The sequence below is a fragment of the Achroia grisella genome, unplaced genomic scaffold, assembly GCF_030625045.1.
Source record: "Achroia grisella isolate CSIRO2021 unplaced genomic scaffold, CSIRO_AGI_Agris_v1 utg487, whole genome shotgun sequence".
In the NCBI taxonomy this organism is placed as follows: Eukaryota; Metazoa; Arthropoda; class Insecta; order Lepidoptera; family Pyralidae; genus Achroia; species Achroia grisella.
In genome coordinates, this window is record NW_026712891.1 from 4957197 (window position 1) to 4981323 (window position 24127).

Consider the following 24127-nt stretch of genomic DNA (forward strand, 5'->3'; position numbering starts at 1 on the left):
ATTACAATAAAAGGTAAATAGTCTAAAGTATTTAAAGGATAATACTAGCTACCATATGTTTAAACTATACCTACAGGCCTAATGGCGGAACAAAGTTGAAATTACAGATTTTATTCAAATACCATTATTTAATACGGCATAATTATGATTGAAAATAAAAATATTTAAGACAACGAAGAGACACAAAAAATATGCATCTCCTCTCCTCTCAACAATATTGTATATACATAAAAATCAGCTTTCAGAATTTAAGTACCGTTAGCAGTTCAGTTTAGTTATTACATAATTTTGTTGCATAAAACCCAGAAAATAGTATAGTGTTGGTATGGACTATTTCCCGGGTATTGTGTCCTACACATTTCGTTTATCAAAAAATAAGTGATGTCCGGGCTATAACCTTGTATGTTGGACTAAGCAGATCTTGTACTATGGCTACTAAACAACTGAAAGAAATACACAACTGTTTTTGTTTCTACCACAGGAAATATATGTTTGTATTGTGCTAGAATCCGCGAAATACGCGACCTAATGAAGATAAAAACGCGAAGAAATTATCAACAAAATAAAATAATAAATAGAATGAAATAAGTTTGTTCCAACAATAGACCTACAGTGTCCTATTAACATTCGATGTACCTATACATTAGTACGTCGGCACGACCACGCGTGCGGTTGGCTTCTACTAAAAACTTTCTTAAACATTCACAATTGACATCGCTCCACTGGACGGCTACGTGTAGTTATTAATGCCACCTACTTACATAACCTGAAAATGAAATATAGCAAATTAATAGATGAACATCGTTTTAAACATGTTTCAATTTGGTATATATTTTTTATTAGACAAAGATAACGAGAAAGATCGCGCATACCCGCGTCCTTCAATCGTGCGTGCTGCCTTTTTGTACTAATTAATGACCATTGCAAAGTAGCGCATTTGATAAATAGAGTTTTTGATAATTAAAAACTAAAACGTGTCTTTGGAAAATAAAATCTGTGAATAAACAATAAAATTTTAAAATATAGTGAAATAACACGAAACTATGCGCAATAACACGCATTATGGGTATAAACAACTTACATAAATACTTAGATATATATATTATTGTAAATACATGCACAATATACTTAAAAAACGCCCAGACCGATACAAACAATCATACTCATGGAGAATGTTTGTATCGTGCGAGGAATTGAACACGCGACCATCGGATCAGCATATAAAGTCGTTGAGTTAGTCTATAATGCATTAACGATATATACTATTAATAGCCCAAAAAAAAAACCACTAGACCACCGAGACTGTCAAAGCTAGGCATGAGCTACCGTTCCGTAATAAGGATAAGGTGACAGTTACCTGCAGTATCTGGCTGGCCTCGAAGGCGGTGCCGGGCAGCAGCACGATGGGCGCGGCCACGCGGCCCGCTTCCACGCACACCATATTAGGAAACTCGTCGTCCCCGAAGTCCGGGATCTCTTTAGCGTACTCCGCCCACGGGTTCCAGATCACTGTGAATGTAAATCTTGATGACAAATCGTGGAAGAGTTCCACCAAGAAGAGCGTGGCTCTAAAATTATAATTAATGAGCCGGCCATCTTGTCTACGTTTTGTCTTACGATTGTTTCGTATTTGTTGCAATTTTTACTAGAGGAATGAGGAGATTTATTTGAAGGACTGGCAAGAAGTGAAGAGAATTAAAATCAAAATTACACAAGGACAGAATTATAAGATTAAATGCATTTAGAATATAAATGTATTTTTATCATTACAATTTTTTGTATGATCACGCCTGTATTTTTATATATAGTCAAAATTATCTTGACTTGGCAAATTCAAATAAGTTGACTACAGCGTTGATTTACAGTGAAATCGAAACAGCCGAAAAATCCTAAATATACACAGATATAAAGTTCGATTAATAAATCGAACTTCAAAAACTTGCTGACAAGAGACGGAAGCGCAATCTAGGCGGTTTAGTATCGACTACTGCCAATATATTCTCGTCGAGCCTGTGGTAGGCTATGTGGCTCTCGTATCGCTTTATATATGTATAGCCACGAAAAGAGCTGTTCACGGACCATCACGACATAAATCGTCTATAACAGACGCATAGGCCATTAGTTAATAAATCGAAAAATAAAAAAAATGTGGCATTAGCTACTTTAGATTATAATTAATAGATGGCATAGCAGACATATCAGGTGATTGAACAAAAACTGTCATTTCTTTAATTGGATTAAGATGTTTACCCACTTTCCATCTGGTGGGCCGCCTTTATTCCCATTTTACTAGACACACAAAGTACTGACCTGTATCTGGGAAGTTGTATTTCTGTATCCTCATCTTGCGCCCGCTGACCACATTCGTGATGATGTGCTCCTGCATTGTGTTCTGGTAGATCCTGTCCGTCCACTCGTTGATCGTGACCACCTCGCGCGTCTCCTGGTATACGGCGCCTTCTCGTGTCTGTAGCACAATAAAATAGACAAGTATTTATTTATTCCAGATCCTTTATAAGGTAAATTATATATATTATTGTTGTATTCCGCAGTGCTATCGCAGTTGGTATTTGTAATAAGCGAGGGGAAGAAAGTAGTTCCATTTCAAAATCTATATTTATATCTATTATTATAAAAAAAAATATTAGCATTCTGCACTTCATATTCCTCCATCCGTGCAGTTTTCGCGTAATTTTAAGCTTGTTTTACGAATATGAGTAACAAGGACGAGGGAGAGGAGCGGTAGGAGGGGGGGGGGGATACCCCCCGGGCGGTTCCGGGGTTTAGAACGAGTCAATACGAACCTTGTCAATGAACATGCAGCCGTGCATGCCTGTGATCTGGCAGCGACGCACATCCGGCACCTTAAAGTACGTGTGCAGCAGCATCTGACAGCTGAACGTCAGCTCCTTACTAGGGTTGTACACTCCGATGTTGAAGTGCAGCTCCTTCTCACGCAGTATCAGCCGGTACGTTAGTCTGAACCTGGCACACAATAACATTTCTTATTCAAGTTTTTTTACTGTTATGACACATATAATAATAATAAAAGAAAAGGGACCAAATCTAAGTTTAAAATCCTCCCTCTTTGACGGCCTCAGTAATCTAGCGGTTTAGTGCCGCCGCATTACTGCCGATGGTCGCGGAAGCGGACCCACACGGTACAAACATTTGTAGTCATACATCAGTATGATTGTTTGTATTGATCTGGGTGTTTACTCTGGATATTATATGTCTGTATGTTATGTATGTATATAAAAAAATATATATCTATGCATTTATATCGGTCGTCCAGTATCCATAACACAAGCTCTGCTTAACTCGGGACTAGAAAATTTACTCACTTGGGAAATAAGTCACACTGTAATTAACAATATGGTGTTTATCCCGCTCAAACATTCCAGACCAGACGATAGGTATATGAGGATATTAAAATGCCTAGATGTGAATGATAAATCAAACTACTGTTAATTTAAATTAGATAATTATAATCGTAACTCACTGGAAATGCCACATAGATCGCGTGAAGTCGTCATCCATGAGGCTGAAGACTGCTTCCACGTCGCCACTTGGCAACCGCTCTGGCATCTTCTCCACGTGCCAGCGCGCCACCCGCGCAAACCCATGCTGCGGTCCGAACGCCCATTGTCCAAATTGAGCTGAAAGTACCAAATAGATATTTTTTTATGAAATTGGAATGGCAAGCGGCCCACCGGTAAAAGGCATCACGTTATCATATGACACTCACTTTGCTTTGCTTAGTGCATTGCATGCATGCATGCATGCATTTGCATGTGTCATTTCAGAGGAGTAAGGTTGGCAATCCAACAGACGGCCTACCTGATAGTAAGAGCCAACCGCCTATATACATGAACAGCACTACGGATATCACCTTATCATGTGACACTCGTCGTACTACAGACTTTGCTATTCTAGAAGACTAAGCTCATTGGTATCAGCGTCAGATTCTTTTCCATTTCGTTTAAAAAAAACAAAATCTATAAATCCATTAAGTAATGAAAGGATTTTTGCAAAATAACAACCAATTCAATAAAATGGGTAGTCATTAATATCCTTTTCTCCGGGTGTTACATGATGTCTAGGGTCTTGAAATAACTTCGTCGATTATTTTGAGCCGATTTTTATTTGTGTTTACCTACTCCTATATCGAACTATTTTGCGGTGAAAAAGGTTTTTAATGTATATTTGAAAAACCTAGCAACATTCTTCGTTAGCTAATTTAACTACAAAAGCCCACTCAGAACCATTACCATGTAACCGATTCGATTGACAATTCATTGTTACAATCTATAGTGAGGAGTCATCGAGTTGCGATTGAATGCACAGTTGAACCCATAACCCTTTTTTTCTGTGACATGGTCTGATAAAAGCTGCACACGTTCCTAAAATCGCAAAATTGTGTAGGCATTAGGGAGAATATTGATTTTAATTTGCACAAGATCCAGCGATATAGGATGCTGTACCAATATCGCCACGAATTTTAAGGCTTTAAAATATGTTTACTACCACAATAAATAACCAACTGTATATAACTAAAACTATTAGTTATTTTACATGTAATAGAATTGTCTTCATTATACTCGTACATACAACTCAATAATTTTATTTATTTATTCTAACTGTACGCCCCCTAATACGTTGTATTCAAATATACTTAGCGAAAGGTGCACATATAAAGTGTACGTTCACCACGACACAGCCTTATAAAGCAGTTCCTAAGAACTAAAAATAAATAATTATAGTAACTTTATGATATTGTCAATCACGGCGGTATGGAATATACATAGCTGCTATATATGTATATCTATTACATTACATATACAAGTATAAGTGACAGATTAAATCAATTAATTGTTTTTAAATTTGTCATTGTCATAAAACACAATAACGTTATATATATATGAATTTTTATTTGTATATTAGAACACACATATAGGTTCAAAAATATATATTAATACCTTAACTCGCGACTTCGCCTGTTTTTATTAAGTTAAAAGGTAGTGACACAACCTATCTTCACGGTTAATTTAATTTCCTTTAACGATTTTGTTGTTAAAATTAACTGACAGACACACACTTTTGCATTTATAATATTAGTGGAAGTATGGATTGTCGCTATCTATTTAATAGCTAATTATATATAGAATGAAAAAATAATGTTACGATAATACTTAGATATCTATTGATGTTTATGTTTATGTAAATTACTTACATAAGTCTTAAATATATACATAAAATCATACTTACGAAATACGAACGGTATTCCTCCACGTATCGCTCTTTTGCCATCGAAAACTGCTTGTTTACTGTGAAAAGAAGATGTAATTTAGTCAAAGGAATGATAAACATAGAAAAACATTTATAGCATAATCTCTACCATCCATATCCATATGGCTTGGCATAATAGATGGCGCTGTGTGAAATGTCCAAATTCTATATTATTTATATAATTATTACTATTATTCTAAACTTTCCTTCACCTATAAATATGTGAACCAATTTTAATATATTTCATGAAGATCACAATTCCTTCAGCATTTTTTTACGAGCAACCTTAACGCATTAACAGTTATCGCCTCTTCACTATTTTATTATATCTATGCAAAGATAATTCTTGAATGAGTGCCTAATATATAAAATTCTCATTTCGTAGTGTTCGTAAATATTCTTACGAAACGGCTTGACCGATTCGTATGAAATTTTGTGTGTATATTCAATAGATCTGAGATTAGGACGTAAACTATTTTTCATATCCCTAAGTGATAAGGGTTCACTCATTTTTACTTTAATAAAAAGACTGAAGTCTTTTATGATTCAGCATTAAAAAATACATTTTAATTTTCACCCTTCTACCGTCAATGCCTATTCTTTAACAGCTAGTAATTCAATTTATATAACAAAACAATTGCCGGATCCACTAGTAAATACATATTTAGGTAGGTGATGCCCCGTGAGCATGACCTCAAAAGATTTGATTTATTATAACATTTCCATCATTCAATATATACATATTACTTTAGTTGATTTAACCCAATATTTCTTTATGGTCTGTCTACATAGTTTCGTATCTGTAAATCAGTTATTCTTCGTTTAATCACCGTCGGACGACCAAAATTCCGCAAGTACAATAATAATGCCTATAAAAATTTTTACAGAGATCAATAGCTATTTTTCGGTTACCTTCATCCACTGTATTGCATAAAGTTACATACATAGACCGTAATCTACAAATTATGACAATCGCGACATATCGACATATGATTGTTGACAAAACCCTAAAATTCGTCAATCGTAGATATGACCTGAGATATACAGGAGAATACTTTTTTACCTTTTTATTTTTTTGTCGTACCCACCAACGGACCCGGAACTTTGATAAGAGGCAATAACTTATTATCATAATTAATAGCATTATGCAATTAATTAGCAGATAAATCTTTCAAGAAATGGTTTGATAACATTGAAAACATACGAGTAGATATGTTCATTAGCATCACTAGTTTTGCGGTTTATATAGCGCACGTATATATATGTATAATAGAATATGAAACAAGCCGATTATCCATCTAGCGTAAAGTCATAACAGTAGTCTAAACGCATAACGCACATCCCAAAATGCGATTTGCGATTCCTCAGGACTAAGGCATCATACCTCCTTACCCTATACCGGATAGAACGTCATCATGATCGATGGTACTCTGCAACGTGCATACGACGTGCAGATAACGTGCAACAGATTTGTAAATTAAATTCTTCTAGCTCCTTCCTAATGTGAACAGATGTTTGTTACCGTTTGATAGCTTTACATCAGAATAACACATAAGATATAAATTTCATATGGATGAAACCGCGGGCAGAGCTAGTTTAAGATATATAAGTATTATATTAGTACCTAACTAAATACCGATTGTTTTTTATGTACTAACATAGCTCTCTTATATAATAATAACATATCTACAATATATTATAAGAGCTATGTTAAGTACATAATAAACACTTATTTTAAGAACAACTAAACCTGCCCAAAATATACATCTAATAGTAAAGTATCTTAAATTACCAATAAAAAATTGTTTTAATATTAATATCAAATTATAGAAACGTCTGTTGAAACTTGTAGATTCTCAGAATAAACTATTTATGTCCTGAATTACATATTTGAATCATATTAGGATCCTAGATAGGACTCAGAGAGGTGAACACTAGAGCATAGCTGACCGCATGCGATGCAGCGGTGCAGCGCCACCATTACCGCATCAGCTCACGTTCGAAACAAGATCAATTTTAGCGGTTACATTCCACCGCGGGCAAGCCACGGTGCAAAAAGCACCCTTATATTATAAATGCATCAGTGGACAGGTCGGACGCTACAAAAACCGAGCCAGAGCAAGCGTCGTATAAATTATTTATGCCATTTTTAGCATTTCGGTGTTTGAGGCGAACGAACAAACTCTCAATGGCATGTATCTTATTCGCGAATCTCGAACTGTCCCGTGCACACTGCGATGTCTAAAATAATTAATAAGCACTATATCATTAACACTAACAGTTAAAATTAAAATTTAATATACATACACATATTTATAAATACAAAATAAAAATATATATATATATATATATAACTTCTGTAAACATTTACGCATGCCGTGGCAAGCAGTAATGATATCAACACTAAAGGGATATAGATGACGGTTACCACTTACCATCACGTTGGGCCGTCAGCTTGTTTGTCATTCCATTTATATATAAATATTTTTTTAATATAATTGGAATGGTAAACAAGTCCGTTCACTAGAACACACCATGAATACTACAAAATATAAGTGTCTGTATGGTATCCACACCTTCCCATTCCTACATGTTATACCGAGGCAGTACATAATCTACAATTATGAAATCAGTTCTGAGCTATAGTCCTATAAATATCCTAAAATCTTATATACCTTTAAAATCATAATGGTTTAGAACTGACTTATAAATAAGGATTTGCTTTCTGCCCACAAACTTATTATCGATTGCGTACTATCAAAATTAGTCTCAGGGTCTAGTGAGAAGGCGTACACTATAAATACTAATAATATTATAAAGATTCTCCTTTTAAAGATAATTAAAAGACTGGAACGATAATTATAAAAATGCCTCCATAGTGAAGTAAATTATACTACAAAGTTTATTATTGGATAGGTCAAGAATAATTTGCAACATGATTCATATTTTACACAATATAACAATAATATAATATTGTACACTCTTCAAAGCAGTATAGACGGTTCTCTTTTCAATACGTAATATTTAAGATCTTATAAGTTTTCAATTTTGTAGTAACAATCACTCTTAATTTAATTAATTCTGTAGAAAAAAATCACTAACATTAAGTATAATAACAATAAATTTATTTACAAACTTAATATTATATTAAATATAATACATAGTTACATACAATGACCGGATACAGATATCAATCATATTTTATGTTTAAGGATATTAATAAATTACAATCAATACAGTATAAATATGCAAAAGGTGGCTAGATATAGTAACTATAAATAAATCGTAACTCCCACACAACCTCACAAGGATTTCACACGCTTTAACTCGGAATGAACAATACTAGGTCACTTGCATAGAACACATAATTTTCCCACTTATTTAATTATTCAAAGCACTCGCTCCTTATGTACATCCACAGGATTACAGAAACTTATAGCATCTGCTCTTTATAATTAAATTTGGCATGCTAATTATCGAATGTGTTCACATAAGAACAAGAGTTTACTCCTCTGAAACGAAGTGGACTACAGAAACTCTTTAGCTAATAGGTAATAATCTAAAATTATCATTTTAAATTATACCTTTATAACTTTATTAACGTGCAGCTTGTCGCTTAAGTAATTACGCTTACTTAATAGGTGGACCTTAAAGGCTTCGTAAACTGGAAACTAATGGAAATATCGATTTAAAATACTTCATGATAATATTAATTCATTTAGATCTACAATTTACAAAATACGTCGCGTATTCATTATGATATGCATGTGTACTGGAACCAATATCATAAATACAGTAGTATACTAGGACCACATTCCTAATTGAAACTATATGCATAAAAACTTATAATTCAACATTAATAAATAGTTTGGTCGACTCTGTCCGTAAAGTCATTTAGCTGCAATGGTTACCTTAAACGGTAGCACTAACAACCCCTCTAAATTAAATATACGTAGCAGTAAACAATAAAAACATGACGAAGATAATGTAATTGTATATATGAAATTATTGAGGATTGATGACTGTAATATGTACAAATAAGTAAGTAAATAAGGTTATCGCCGTGATGAGATAACATTACTATCTCATTGACAGCTTTCAAATTGGTGGAACCTTTAAAGCTTCGATAAGATTATTGTAAAGAAGTAATTAATTAAATTTTAAGCAAAAATCCCAGGCCAATATGTCAAGATGTGAAGTTAAAAAGCACATCTTTTGCATATATTCCATAGGTAAGGCTATATGTAATTTAATAAAGATACATTTCAAAATGAATATACATCTAGAAGAAGCATCTTGAACAACAAAATATGAATTCAAATTACAATTTATTCGACGATACGTTTGATAAAATGCATGCAATCGAAAAACTAGAAATACAGAACAAAAAATCAAAGAGAAATGTTAAACATAAATAACATGTCATGTTCATATGACAAGTAGGAAGATGTTTATGTCGGACCTTGCAACGGTGATAAACAATGCTATTGCATAAAATTCGATGCGATTATGGTGTGATAGGTATTATTCCGTAAAGGATCTAGTGTGTTCTTAGAGATAGATAGACATTATTACAATGAACAAATTACAATACCCCGTGACGCAAAAGAAACAGTCTGGCTAGATCAACTTTTAATTAGAGATTCCGGATGAAATTCCTTCATGAACTGTCGCTGGACCGATACATTCCCGCATCGGCAGCGGGCGAGTTTTTACCACAACGCGAACCCGTTCCCAATCATTCCTTGCCAGATAAATAACGACCTTAAATATGGCAATCAAAGTCAAATGTTTCAAGATAATCCTGTCGATTAGACAAACATTTTTTCTTTTCGATACTATGTATAATATAATTTTGCAATATTATAATCTAAACCTAATTTCATTCAGTCATCACAACAACAAGCCTATGTGTAGGTGTTAACTACAAACTAGTAGACATAGAATATTGATTAGTAATTATTTATTATAAGATTAATTTGTTATAGTTATGTTATGTAATAAAATCTACCAGTATTTAGTGATTGGAGATTTGTATTCATAAATATATATCGACGTTGAAGAACATATAGACCAGGCTAATCCGGTGCAACGAGCGGCCGTGACGGTTCATCGCTTAATGCAAAAACAATATGACCCGCGATAATTTCTCAGTTCTCATAGTCATTGTTATAGACTTTCATTATTGAACACATATGATGAATGGCATCTTCTCAACATTGTTGTCCCGTAAATGCTCTCTCGCCGCGCTTTAATCAGCCTAGCTCGCGCTGTAGTTGCTGCCACCTCTTTAGCAGACGGTTGAATGATAAATTTGTTATTACTTTATACTGTAATGTTACAAAGAAGTAAGTAGTAACCTGTTATGCCCATGCATGGTGTTTCATTAATACTAGTTCAACGCTCGCGTCCAAGCCGGAGGGGTGGAGCCGAGAAATTATAGTACTAATTTAAAAACAATGCAAGCTTTAATAAAAATGTAAAATTTATTACTTTTTTGCTTCCACTATTATGAATAAAAAATGCAGAAGACCTCCATTTATACATTAGCAAAAAGAATTAAGATAAGGTTAGGCACACAGTTGTTAATAACATTTTAAGGAAAAAAGGTCAGCCCGTTAGAACAACCTTCCGTGTAATAAATGAATCTTCTAATTATTTTAACCATGTTGTCATATTGAAAAACGACAGGGTTCCCACAAAAAGCTTACTACATGCTATTTGAAGCACTATCCCAGTTAATGACTTGAAGCGTGTTACTTTGACATATTAAGAGAAGACAGTAAACTGGTTTGAGAGAAAAAATAACGGATAAAGGCTGGAATTACTTTGTATGGACAAATTAAAGGTCGCACAGACAATGCGACACTATAGGGAGCAATTTGAACGTTCCAGGACGCGTCCCAGCGGAGCCCTAGTATCATTACCCGCTATATGGTGCCGGTGACAGAAAAAAATATCGAAAAGCATGAATGACATTAATGTTCGTTTTGGATTGCACTCGACTAGTTTTGCCACTGTTTCAAAACCAGTATTCTGTCGATATACAGGCGAGCACACTGAAATTATGATCAATTAATTTTATATAAACACCGTTACGATCGTGGGCCAATACACCTGTAGATTCTTAAATAGCTAGTTTATATTAAGCACATACCTATATAAAATTGCTATTTAAAAATGTCACATGTCATCATTTCTTGATAAGTAATGACTGCCGGTAGAGTTTTCTGTAACTCGCTTGTTTAATGTCGTTGCCAATTTTAGGATGAATAAAAAGCATAGTTTTTGATAACAAATGCTAATGCAATGTATACAGTAATAACAGTACTAAGGGGTGCTACAATCACTATAATCTTTACAAATAATAAAAGTAGGCACGCAAGATCGTGGCGTAGCCAAAACTGTCATATGCAATCTACAATAACAAAATAAAACATCCTACCAGTATTAAACGATTATTATCTTTAAACCATACAAATAGGTGATAGCATGTAACCACGACTAACAATTTTAATATCAGAAATTTGGGAGAGTTATTTTTCAATAATAAAGATAGTGCCCCCTTGTTAGCCATAAACCATGTCAGGGCTATGAAGGGCAGGCTTGATGAATTCGTCACTACTGTCTAACTAACCATCTCCTTTATCCTATCATCCACTGACATCCACTAACAACGTATACGAATGGTACCTGCGGTAACACCGCAGGCGGAGTACCATTCTATTATCATCACCCACATTTTTATCCATTACAAATTTAATACAAAATTTTGGTCGAAATAAGTATGATGATCTGATAAACAAAATTACAATTCTTACACCAAAATTTGAAGCTTGAACTCTATATTCACCCACCTTTTACAACATTGTTACGCCGATATACATCTGTGGGATCGGATTTATTCTAGGTAAACGAAGATGCAGCACAATGAGTAAGTCATAAAATACATAATAAAAACCGTGCATCTTACCTTAGAAATTATATATACCTGTATGTAATGCACGATATAAAAAAAACTTCACAAATTATTTAAAAAATATTAAAGATATAGGTACAGTCAAATTGAAACTATTATTATTTCTCTCTAATAATTATGTATGCAGCAAATGCATTGCAAAATGCAGTTTACTAATATTTAAACCACGGGCACAGATAGTTATTTATACAAATACCTACCTACTGTATGTAAAATCAATCAACCAAGTTAACTCGTGGGTAAAAATTGGCAATTATTATATTTCATAGTATAATCTGTACCCGTGAATATATGTAAATAACATAGACGGTGTTTGTGATTGTGATCAAAATAAAATTATATACTGCGCCCGCGGTTTTACCCGCATGAAATTTGTAGCCTATGTGTTATTCTGATGTATGAGCTATATTATTGTAAAGTTTTATTAAAATCCATTTAGTAGTCTTTGCCTAAAAGAGTAACAATCATCCATCCACGATCACAAACTTTCGGGTTTATAATATTAGTAAGATTAACTTACATCTTTGTAATCATTTTATAACAATTGGTTAGAGAGCCGCCGGATGAAGTCGAAACTATTGCTGCAAAACGACAATGGAATGAAAAAAATCCTGTCAAACAATTAGTAGACTTAGTAAGATGTTTCTATAAACGGTATTAGTAAATTAAGGATGGCATGCCGCGAGGTATAAGGGTGAATATAAATAATCTCAGTACAAATAAGACTATATATAATGCGATTTATTAAAATGTATTAGTTTCAATACAAGGTCAATAGTAAATTGTATATCTACAAGGTAACAACTGGACATGCGGACCGTTTACGCTGGCATGTATCTGTATACAGGCTGTATACAGTTAATTAATGCGTCCGATATAATATCTAATTATAACCGTAGTAATCATACAAATTAAGTAACTTATAGTAAGTGCGAAGGCGGAAGTACGGCACGGTTCATTTTGGTAGTCATATTTGACTACTATTCTATAGCGAGACTTAAGTTTGAGTCGCTTATTACACTGCACATAGAACGCAAAGGTAACAAGTACCTTTGGGACGTTACCCAAGTCGAAAAAATCACATCTGGCTGACACCAAAAGGAATTTTTCGATGTTTTTTTTAATATTTCTGTCGACGTCACCGTATGGAAATATAGATAATATTATAGTGAAATTTAGGTACATCAAGTATTGTGGTCATCCCAAAGGCGACCGTTGACACCGCCTCTGACAACACTCTATAGGATTACATTTTTCTTTAATTGTTGCAATGTTTTAAGTATTTTGTTTTGTATGTGTTTTATTGTATAAGTTCATTTCATATTAAGTTGATTGTAATTGTAAATATCGTTTATAAAATATGTTTAAGCATCTACCGAATAAATAGCACTTCATGTCATTACAGTAGTCAGTCATAAAAGAATATAAAGGCAATAGATGGGTTTATTGGAAAACTTTTTTTAAAATATATTTCATTAAAATTACATAGAATAGAATAGACGTAAAGCACGTGGCTAATGTACGGGAAGTCTTACATATTTAAAAATATTTTCAAATGCGAAAGTTATCGAAAATGTTGATTTACAATCTGTTCGCATAACATTACGATATGAAGTTTAACTAATTATAATAATAATAGTATCTCAGGACAACTCACACATCGCCATCTAGTCCCAAGTTAAGCAGAACTTGTCTTATGAATACTAGACACTTTTTAAATACATACTTAATATGCATAGAAAACACACAGATCGATACAAAATGCTACTAATGAATACAAATGTTTGTACCGCGCAAAGGATCGAAATCGCGACCATCGGATGTAACGTGGTGTTACATCCGACGTCATATACATCGATGTATATGACGTCTTAGCCTATAGGTATACCAAGGTATCGTGCATTATTGATTGATAACTATATATTGTTGTCATACATTAAATTTCATCATCATCATCATCGCAGCCCGAAAGACGTCCACCGTTGGACATAGGCCTCCCCCAAAGATCTCTACGACGATCGGTCCTGTGCTGCTCGCATCCAATGCCTTCCAGCGATCTTGACCAGATCGTCGGTCCACCTTGTATGTATATATATTAAATTTCATACACAATACTAACACAAAAAACTTGTATATAACTCAAAACAGGGACAAAGGCGGTAAGTACAAGAACTAAGTGGTCCCGCAACGAACTCCCTTTGGTACCGCGACGTGGGTCAGCTCGGCTGTAAATAGCACCGCAGATGCTCCGGACAGCCGATTAATAAGACGGGGACTCCGCCCCCGGCCTGCGGTGGCGACTTAACAGCTCCAATTTAACAAACACCCCGGCGTACGTCGCAGATAAGCCGATTAACCAAAATCTCAGAGACAAATGCAGCGGTTTAAAGGCCTTGTCCCGTTTGAGTTCTGTAATTGTGGTCGGTGATATCTTTGTGAAAAAGCAACATATTTTTTGCAACTAAGCTGTACACCGCGCCGTTTCATTTATTCCAATAATACTTGTAACTATGTGTTTATTATTAACCACCTTAACAATAAAGATATTGTAATTATTCAGATACAATAATGTGTTGTAATAACGAGTATTTGTTGACTTGGTCTAAATCCATTTTTATGTCAAAAATCGGATCGAATTACGATGAAATTTTCACAGAAATTGTTATTAAATATTGGTTTATATATTGACAAAAGAAAGCTGCGAAAAGTATTCTAAAGGATAAAATAGTTAATTTTATAAATAGGGAGCACCTGTATTTTATTAATAAACTAATTTATGGCGCTATATAGATGTTTTATCGATTGTTGTTATTTGAATTATATTATTCATAAATTCCATCGCCAAATATATAAGCACACATATTGCCACGCGGGAACCACTATTACCTACGTATGATAAAAAATTTGAATCCTTTTCCTTGTTTGCTATCCTATAAAGGCAGTTTTACTTGATAGGCGCCAATCAAAATGTCAACTTATTTTTCGTGAAACTGTGGATCGGGACAATTAAGAGAAATATGTTATCTGATTATTATTATCTTAATCTAGAATTAGAACGGAATTACAATTACAGTGAAAATGGTCTAACACCTAGATTTTTATAATGCAAAATACCAATGTTATACAAAAGCTGTCACTCTATCTCGTCAGACCTCGTTATTATATGATTTAATTTTATGTGAATAAGTTTCAGTGAACTCATTTGGTTTCACATAATAGACTGTCTGTACTAGACTATAAGACTTTAATTCCATTTTATTCAACTAATATTTTGTCAACTAGTCATCAAAGCGTGGTGCGGCGACCGCCTTGATGTTACAAAAACTTCTCACATACAATCAATGTGACCATTTTTAGCCGGATCCCGGACGGAATATCGCGTCACGATCTCTATCAGCTGTTGCTGTATTAGCCAATAGATCATACACGGTACGACCATGTAAGGCCGCACGAGACATATTCTGATGATGTCATGCACCTCATGTAGACAAGACAGTACTACAACGGCGAATCTCGCGTGCTCGCTCCGATACCTAGCTACATAATTACACGCCCAAACAAAAGCCACAGCTAACATGGATTGTCGAAAATTGTGATCACCACGCAATAAATGCGTGGGAAGATAATAAGTAATGTCGAGCCAGCATATTACGTCATGGTTATTAGAAAACATATTTGAAACCCTAATTACGAATCCTAAAAACTGCATTCTTAATATTTTAGGAGGATGATTGGCAATATGATGTTAAAATAATTTATAATTTAGACATCGTTAGAATCTACTCACACAGATCAAAAGGTCAAGAACGAATATTGTGAAGAATTCATGTCAAAAATTTTTAAAGACGTCTTAATTATGATAAATCATTCACACCGAACTACAATAATAATTGCCGTTGTAGGTACATATTGTGTCTGAAATAAATCATGTCCGAGTTAGCGAACCCAGAGGATAATTGTATTAAATCACCGACTAAGCACTCAGACAATGAATGTTGCGAGTGGGTGTTGCTTGCATTACTGAATTACAAATTGATCTGCAAAATCTGCAAGCAGATAGAGAGGACAGGAACGTGTCGATCCATATTAGGCTGTTATATTTCATAGCAGATGTCTATCGTGCGAATGTGAGACAATCGATGTCTTGGATATTAGTGGGCACGGCAAAAAAATGCAACATGTGTACGCTGTCCATAGTAATGGGACAAGCACGTGCATTCTACTTCGTGACATTTCCCCTTTATTAATGATAATCCGACGAGGAGCCCAATTAGAAGCTTCTCTTTAAATAAGATACTCATTGGCAATGTACGTTAGAATATTTGTAGAAAACGATTATTAGTCGATTGGATACAAGATATAGGACGGTAAATCGAGACTTGTCAAAAGAGTTGATACGGGAGATAATGTGACTGTTGCGGAGCGGGTCGACTATTCAGCGGAGTCAATGGTGTGTGACCGGCGCGGCGGCTACTGAGAGGTCGTCGTCGAACGCTGGGTGGGTGACGCTGACATTCTTGACTTGTGTCTTGTTCCATTTTTGTATCTAAAACTAAACCATCTCGATGTAGGAGCATTCGACTATTATTCACTTCACGATCATCATGTAGCGTACCTAATGCAGTCGCAAAAGGAATCCAGTGATTTCGGAGCAATTTAGTACATGACTTACTTTCATACATCTGCTTATTTTACTTTATGTTGCGCCTTCAGATTATTTTTGTAAATGAAGTAGGCGGTAATTAAACGTTTACATAAATCAGTACCCGAGTTAGGAAGGCCATTGAAAATTGTCAATGTATAGAATTATTTTATTATCAATTTACAACTCATCTTGACATTTAATATAAATCATATATTGGCTAATGTAATTAAATTCAAATTGATGATGCGGAAAACCCGACTCTATTCTGCCATCGCTGATCCATGAAGCTAGGTATTAAATAAGGCTTGCACTCATTGACGCGCGTCGACGATCGATGGGGTAATCTCGCGGTCATCCCATCCCAGCTTTGTCTGTGCATCGGGAGCGGCATAAAATTATCTGGGCATTAGCGGGTCGAGGGGGCCGTGGGGAGACAGAGACCATTTGTCATCAACGGCGCGCGCGGGGGTGCGGGAGGAGGGAAGAAAGTGGCGGCGACTCGGGGCTGCAGACGCGACCACAAAAACAAGACGCGGAGAACAGGGGCGGGCCGTAGAACCACCGCGCACCGCGCTGCTCCAGCCACCCGCAGGGATGTGCCGAACAACTTTGTTTACGCCAGGGATGTAACTAATACACTTTGTGTTCTTACGTAGACTAGATTTTAGGGTTCTACATCCTAAATTAATATTTTATTAACTTTAATTCTATCTGGTAAACGAGTATTGGATTTAGTCATTAATATATACAGCTAAGTATTAGTAGTAAGATCTATGTCTATCCTTGTGATAAAGACAATCAGAAGTACAGACACTTTCGCATTTATAATATTTGTATTGATAATAAAGTTTGATGAGAACGAAACACAAGTATAGCAGTGATTTCTGCGAGACAAGTTGAGGCCCTCGAAAAATCCCTCAGTCATAAAAGGGTCAAGCGTTCGCGTCACGTCGCCAACAACAGAGGCGCAAAAACCATACGAGTACAAACTACAATATTGGATATTACATAGAACAGAAGGCGCGTGCCGGCAAGTTTTTGCCGCCAACGGAGACCGTCCGCGCAACAAACCAACCTTTGGACACTGGAACTCACACTATTTTACAAAATCACTGCGCCCGGAATTTCTAAGGACGTTTTAAGAACGATTTTTAAACCTTATTTTATTTTGCATGTAAATCTGTAAGACTTTACAATCACTTAATAACATAGATAGATGATAGAGCCTACTAATCATTGAAGCGTGTACACATATAGAGACTATTAATAGAGCCGAACTAAATTATTAATTATAAAAGACCTCGTTATATAATCAACGACATTTAAATTAAGATTTTATACTAAATTTTCCAAGCTTTGTTTACAGATTTACAAGTTATTTATATTTTGATTTAAATTTTTTTAGAGAATAAACGCTATTTTAAATTCAGCCAATAAGTATGTATGTATACATGTATATATGTTTTATGTAATTATAATGACGAACAAGCCGGCGGCATGCCTGATGGTAAGTGGTAACTTTTACCTAAAGACGTGGAAAGCACTAAGGACACGTCATCAGCTGACACCGGTGATACCACTCCATAGGACAAATATGTCGTACCTCTTATCCTATAATCTCAATGCCTATCTACCGTACAACCGAAACTTAGCTTACGGAGCAAGCTGCTTAGCAGCTCTAGTGTTACAGTTTATATCTGTTGGTGCAACACGGTTGTAAACACTATCGATTAAATTAAATAAAAAATATGTAATTAATTGAAAACTTTTGGCATTGAAATCGTCTTGTACAGAAGAACAGTCAGTTGTAAATTTAAGAGGATTTTCGGACTGGGCGGATTTTAATGAATTTGGTACACACCTAATATCATACATATCATACTCATATATATCATACTCATATATATCATACCTACTTGTGGTAAAGTAGGATAAACGTAACGGGATGCCAGATAGTACAATAATGTTTAACTGTTTCTACATCTGTATGTCATAGCCTTAACTGATTCTATGATATTTTAAACACAAAATGGGTTATATTATTCAGATTAACACAGGATATTTTTTATCCCAATTTACGGATGTACATACGTCGGTGCCTCCATATATTATTAACACAAGTATGTCTGTATTTTTATATTAATTTATATAAAATTCATCCTAGATATGGCGGTAGAGTCGCCTCTTGACACTGAATTATACAATTTGACGGCATCGATTGTCTAAGGCACACCGTCTTACTTCCTATAGTCCTGGAATCGATTCCTTGCACTGTTCAAACATTTGTATTCATGAGTACCTATGATGTTTGTATCGGTCTGGAAGTTTTCTATATATAACATGGATGTATTTATAAAAAAAATCTATGAATTTATACTAGTTGTCTAGTGCCCATAACGCAAGCTGCTTAGCTTGGGACTAGATTACGCTGTATAAATTGTCCTAAGATATTATGTTATCAGATACAAAGAAAAATGAGTATTCTGTATCACCACGATAGATGACAATATTGTGAAGTTATAGATATTATTTAGGGTTACATATTGTTTACGCGTTTTTTATTTAAATGTATGCTGCAAATAAAATATCTAATAACGACATATCAAAAGCCGCGGTCTTAGCTAGTGGGTAATTAGTATAAAGTTGTGTAAGATCGTTACAATGTGCAAATTAAATCCCATCTCTGCTTCTACACGAGATTAGGTGGAGTCGGTGTAGTACGTACTGTATACACAGATGTATAGGTATGTACCGCATAGAATCATTAGCGCCAGTCGGTCGTTTGTTAGAGCCATTCGCGGAGAGACCGTTTTTTGTCCCAGCGCCAAATTGCATCCGTACAATACGTGTGCCTCTAAATTGATTTCGAATTAATTGCGATGAAACAAAGTGTTTTCCCTTGAAATTAAACAAAATTGAAGGCAAAAGCATACTTACACACGCTTTTATTCGTAACATTTATTAAAAGATACATTAAAAGTATATTCGTTGATATAGGTTTGTATTCTATAAAACAAACATGTAAAAAGAAAAAAGCAGGTATTATATGGTAAGTGTTTTGTACGCAACTACATAAGTAAATTATGTTATTGATTCTGATTTTGTGTTTTGATAAATGTAATCACCCAAACTTCTATACATTCTTATGACTCAACATTTACTGCTTATTTTTCCTACATTCACAGAGTGCTAATATATATTTTACATCGTCTTTTCTTACAATTATTATTTGCTCTTCTCTGACCCACACTGCCCACACACCAGTTCTTGTGTCAGGCTGTTTAGGTTGACTGGTATTTATTACAATTTTGTATTTAAAGTGCTACAAAGGGGAAAGTTTGTGAGTATGGATGGATGTTTGTTACTCTTTCACGCAATAACTACTACTAGTTTATACATCAGAATAACATAAAGGCTATATTTGAAAAAGATATTATGTAAATTGAGCGAAATATAAAGATAAATGTCAAGTAAGTGTGTTGCAGACGAAGCTGCACGAGTCAGCTAGTATAATGTATTCTTAATAACAACATATATATAAAAGTCCAGCATTGTAAATGCATTCAAATCAATGGACAGCAACTAAATATGTTTTATGGAGACAATGTACTATGTCCTCAACGTGGGTATCTACCACCTAGTTTGACTGTCAAGCAGCAGGAAGCCTACTGTCTATCATGGCAGTCATTATATTAGTGGGCTTTTAAGTCAAATAAAAAATAAATTACAACTAATAACAATACAGAGTTTTTACTCCTACATCGTTTTCCTTCATCAACTGAATTTATATTCTTTAGGTTCTATTAACATAAATCCTAATGTAACGCCTAGATGCGACTGACCCCGAAGCGTATACAGCGCAATCAAGCTGATTTAAATAGACGTCACAAGTGCATCCAACTTTCATTTCAAAGTACATATTTTATTATTTATTTGCTTTTAATGTTTGTTTGTTTGTAACACTTTATTGTACAGTAAATATAATAATTCTATGGTTCTTAGAAGTAAGTATATAGTTCCATATTCAGCTATATTTTGTGCATACAAATGTAATTGCGTATAAGTAACAACACAAAGGAATCACAACTGGTATTAGAACCACAGAATTAGACAGACCTTAGTGATTACTGATTAGTGTCACCATAAGCAAATTTAACGTGAATAAAAATTTATAAATTCCTATTATTTAATTATTCAATTCAATGTACTTTATTTATGAAATATGGGTAGGTACAAAGATTACATGTCACTAAAAATACTTAAGACATATTTACTACTATTATTCTTGCGAATTTAAATCAATTGTTATATTATCGTATTTATATATAAATCATCATCATATAAATATGTAAGATATGTGTAAAGCGACCTGACCGCCCGCAATAATTCATCGAACAATATTTACTATCAAAACTACGAGACGGCTTGGCTGGTATATAAATACGTATACTTGGGCAATTTTTTCAATCCATCTTTTTGCCATTTCACAACCATTTATTACGTGTTCTATGTTTATTCTATGTAACCTTGGCCGTACACATTCAATCATTGATCGTGTAAATAATTATATGAATAAATACACTTATAAATATACTTTTTCTTTATAATTTATGATTGATAATTATACAAATTGTTAGGCACATTTTTTTTATATCAGGAGAATCAACCATAGAGACCCATTCGCCATAGGACGTAAATGGATACTGCCCGACTGCTGCCAGGTAAATCCCCATGGTATACCTCTCAGTTCATCGCGGGTGAGACCACGAAAATTATGATTCTTCCGTAACCCTGTTCAAAGTGGGTACGTTGTATAGCTAGCAGTTGTAGACTTTTTCTTTTTTAATTTGTTCTGGTTACATAATAACGTAAATTTTGTACAACATAATAAGCAGACAATTATAGGGACTTATGCACATCAACAGTCACTTCACTTAAATTTTCTATTTAGTAAATGATTATGTTGTAATAATAATTACAATAATTTATTTTTGCCATATTTTGGGGAAAATAATTTTGCTATAATTGAGTGTATAATTTGCGTCGGTTTGTAGAAAATTGTATATTTTAATCACATGCATAAGGTAAATTACTAGAAATAAAAATACTCTCATCGTAGACAGAGTCGAATAGATGATTACATATAATAATTATGTAACGGGGGGAAGGGGGATTGCTAGTAATGTGGACTAATAACCCTATTGCTAGCAATGTACCATGTCAGGTTGATCTCCACACGGTTCCCCCTGGAAACCATCGTGCTACATTCTTGGTGAATTTACAACTATGGGCTAACTGACCTGACCCCATGCTCAATTTATCATCCTCCACTGGTGAGCACCGTTACCGTTAGCGCAGGTGATTGCACCATACCATTGTCATCCATAAAAAAAGTTACATCAATGGGGGGAGAGGATTGTTAGTAACGGGAAAAGTGACTCACAACTAATCAATTCGAAGGTCGAATCTTGTCTATCGAGCTTATTATCGAGTCCTATACGGTCCACCCTAGAAACCATTGTGGTTAATTCCTAGTAAATTTGTCACTAGTTGACCTAAGTTCATCCTATTATTCTGCATTGGTGGGGGGAAAGGGTCATAAGTAATGGAGACTATTGGCGTGGTTGACTTGTTGTGAAGTTAGTGTCGAGTCTGTCCATCTGGGTATTATTATGGTGCATTCCTAATGAATTCACCAAGATGGGTTAACTGACTTGACTTCATGCTCATCATGTCAACCTCCACTTATGCCCCACTACTATATGCCGTTAAAGATAGCGGATCACCATTAAAATAAAACACTGTCACAACCTCAATTGCACATAAAATTTTAGAATACAATGTGACAACATATGATGTTAAGTTTATGCTTATTTTGCAACTATTAAATTTACATGCAGTTTCATTGTTTGGCCATATTAGATATTATTAGCACTGAAGTACATTCATCTAAGTATTACAGTATTAATAGTTATTTACGAGAGAATTAATACACTAAAAACCCCATATTCAAATAATTATTGGCTATTAGTTAAGTTTTACAGGACCTAACAGTCATTTTAATAAGAATATTTAAAATTTACTTATTAATTATTAAACATATAATATAAGTAATAATAGAACTAGACTTACCTAACAAATAATTGTTCTTGGTTATTCACACGCCATGATACTACTGTTGCTCCTGAAAACAAAATGTTAGTTACAATTCCAGCGATAAGACTTACAAGATAAATCTATCTTAATACAACTTAATAAAATGGAGACCACTCCTAAATAAATTCTTCAATATTTCTAATACAATATCAGTACCCTATTGTGATATTTTGGAATATATAAAAATATAATACTTGTTTATGATATACTGATTTAACAACAACAATTAATTTTCAACAGAATTTGACATGGTATATAAAAGATAGAAGATCACATCATAAATGAAAATTATAAGCAAAAGAATATTAAAATACATTACTTAATGATACACAACTTTCTACTCATTATCTATTTTTATAAAACTTAAATTACAATTATAAATTATTACTTATAAAATAAGTGCTACTATTTTATGTAAGAGTGATTTCAAGTTATAAATTCATTTCCTCATTAATTTGACTTATTATATTACTTGACTATGTATGTCTTATGAATATTTTTTGTGAGTACATCAAATACCAACCTACAATTTAATAGCAAGTATCTATAGTTTACTTCCTACAATCCAATAACCAAGGTCGTACTCGCCGCAGACAATTTATTCTATTCACTGAGTGAGAAAAAAAAACTAACTTGAAAACTAAGTACCTACGATGAACACACACAATCACAACACAGATCTGTAAATGCATTCGCTAAAGATTTCTGTCCAGTACTTAATAATCACTATTAGTGTACCATTTATTACAATACACTATGTATTTCAAAAGTTCCGCGCGTCGGTACAAAAATAAATAAAGAAGTTAAAGGTTATGCCGCCGTTTCAATTATTACTTTTTAGTATTTTATATAAGGATCAAATATTAAAGTATTATCTAAATTTAACTATTATAAATGATTCAAAAACCAAAACTTACCGAAAAGGTTTACGGTACAAGTTGTATTGTTGCCTCTGTCGAGAACGACAACACTCGTCGCTGCCATTTTCCGATTGACAGCGAAGCCAATGCCAAAAGCCGACTTTGGTGTTGCCATGAACTCAATTTTTAATATTGCCA

General features: G+C 34.2%; 1 protein-coding gene across 1 annotated transcript; it reads right to left on the reverse strand.

Moving 5' to 3' along the window:
- Positions 1 to 239: 239 nt before the first annotated feature.
- LOC131845965 (uncharacterized) lies at positions 240 to 24079 on the reverse strand. Its single transcript, XM_059195137.1, has 8 exons — positions 23987 to 24079; positions 23046 to 23097; positions 5269 to 5327; positions 3503 to 3659; positions 2805 to 2985; positions 2311 to 2467; positions 1358 to 1509; positions 240 to 766 (listed from the first exon to the last, which is right to left on the reverse strand). The coding sequence occupies exons 1-8, from the start codon at positions 24051 to 24053 to the stop codon at positions 758 to 760; spliced, it is 834 nt and encodes a 277-aa protein (XP_059051120.1). The 5' UTR covers positions 24054 to 24079; the 3' UTR covers positions 240 to 757.
- Between the last annotated feature and the right edge of the window lie 48 nt (positions 24080 to 24127).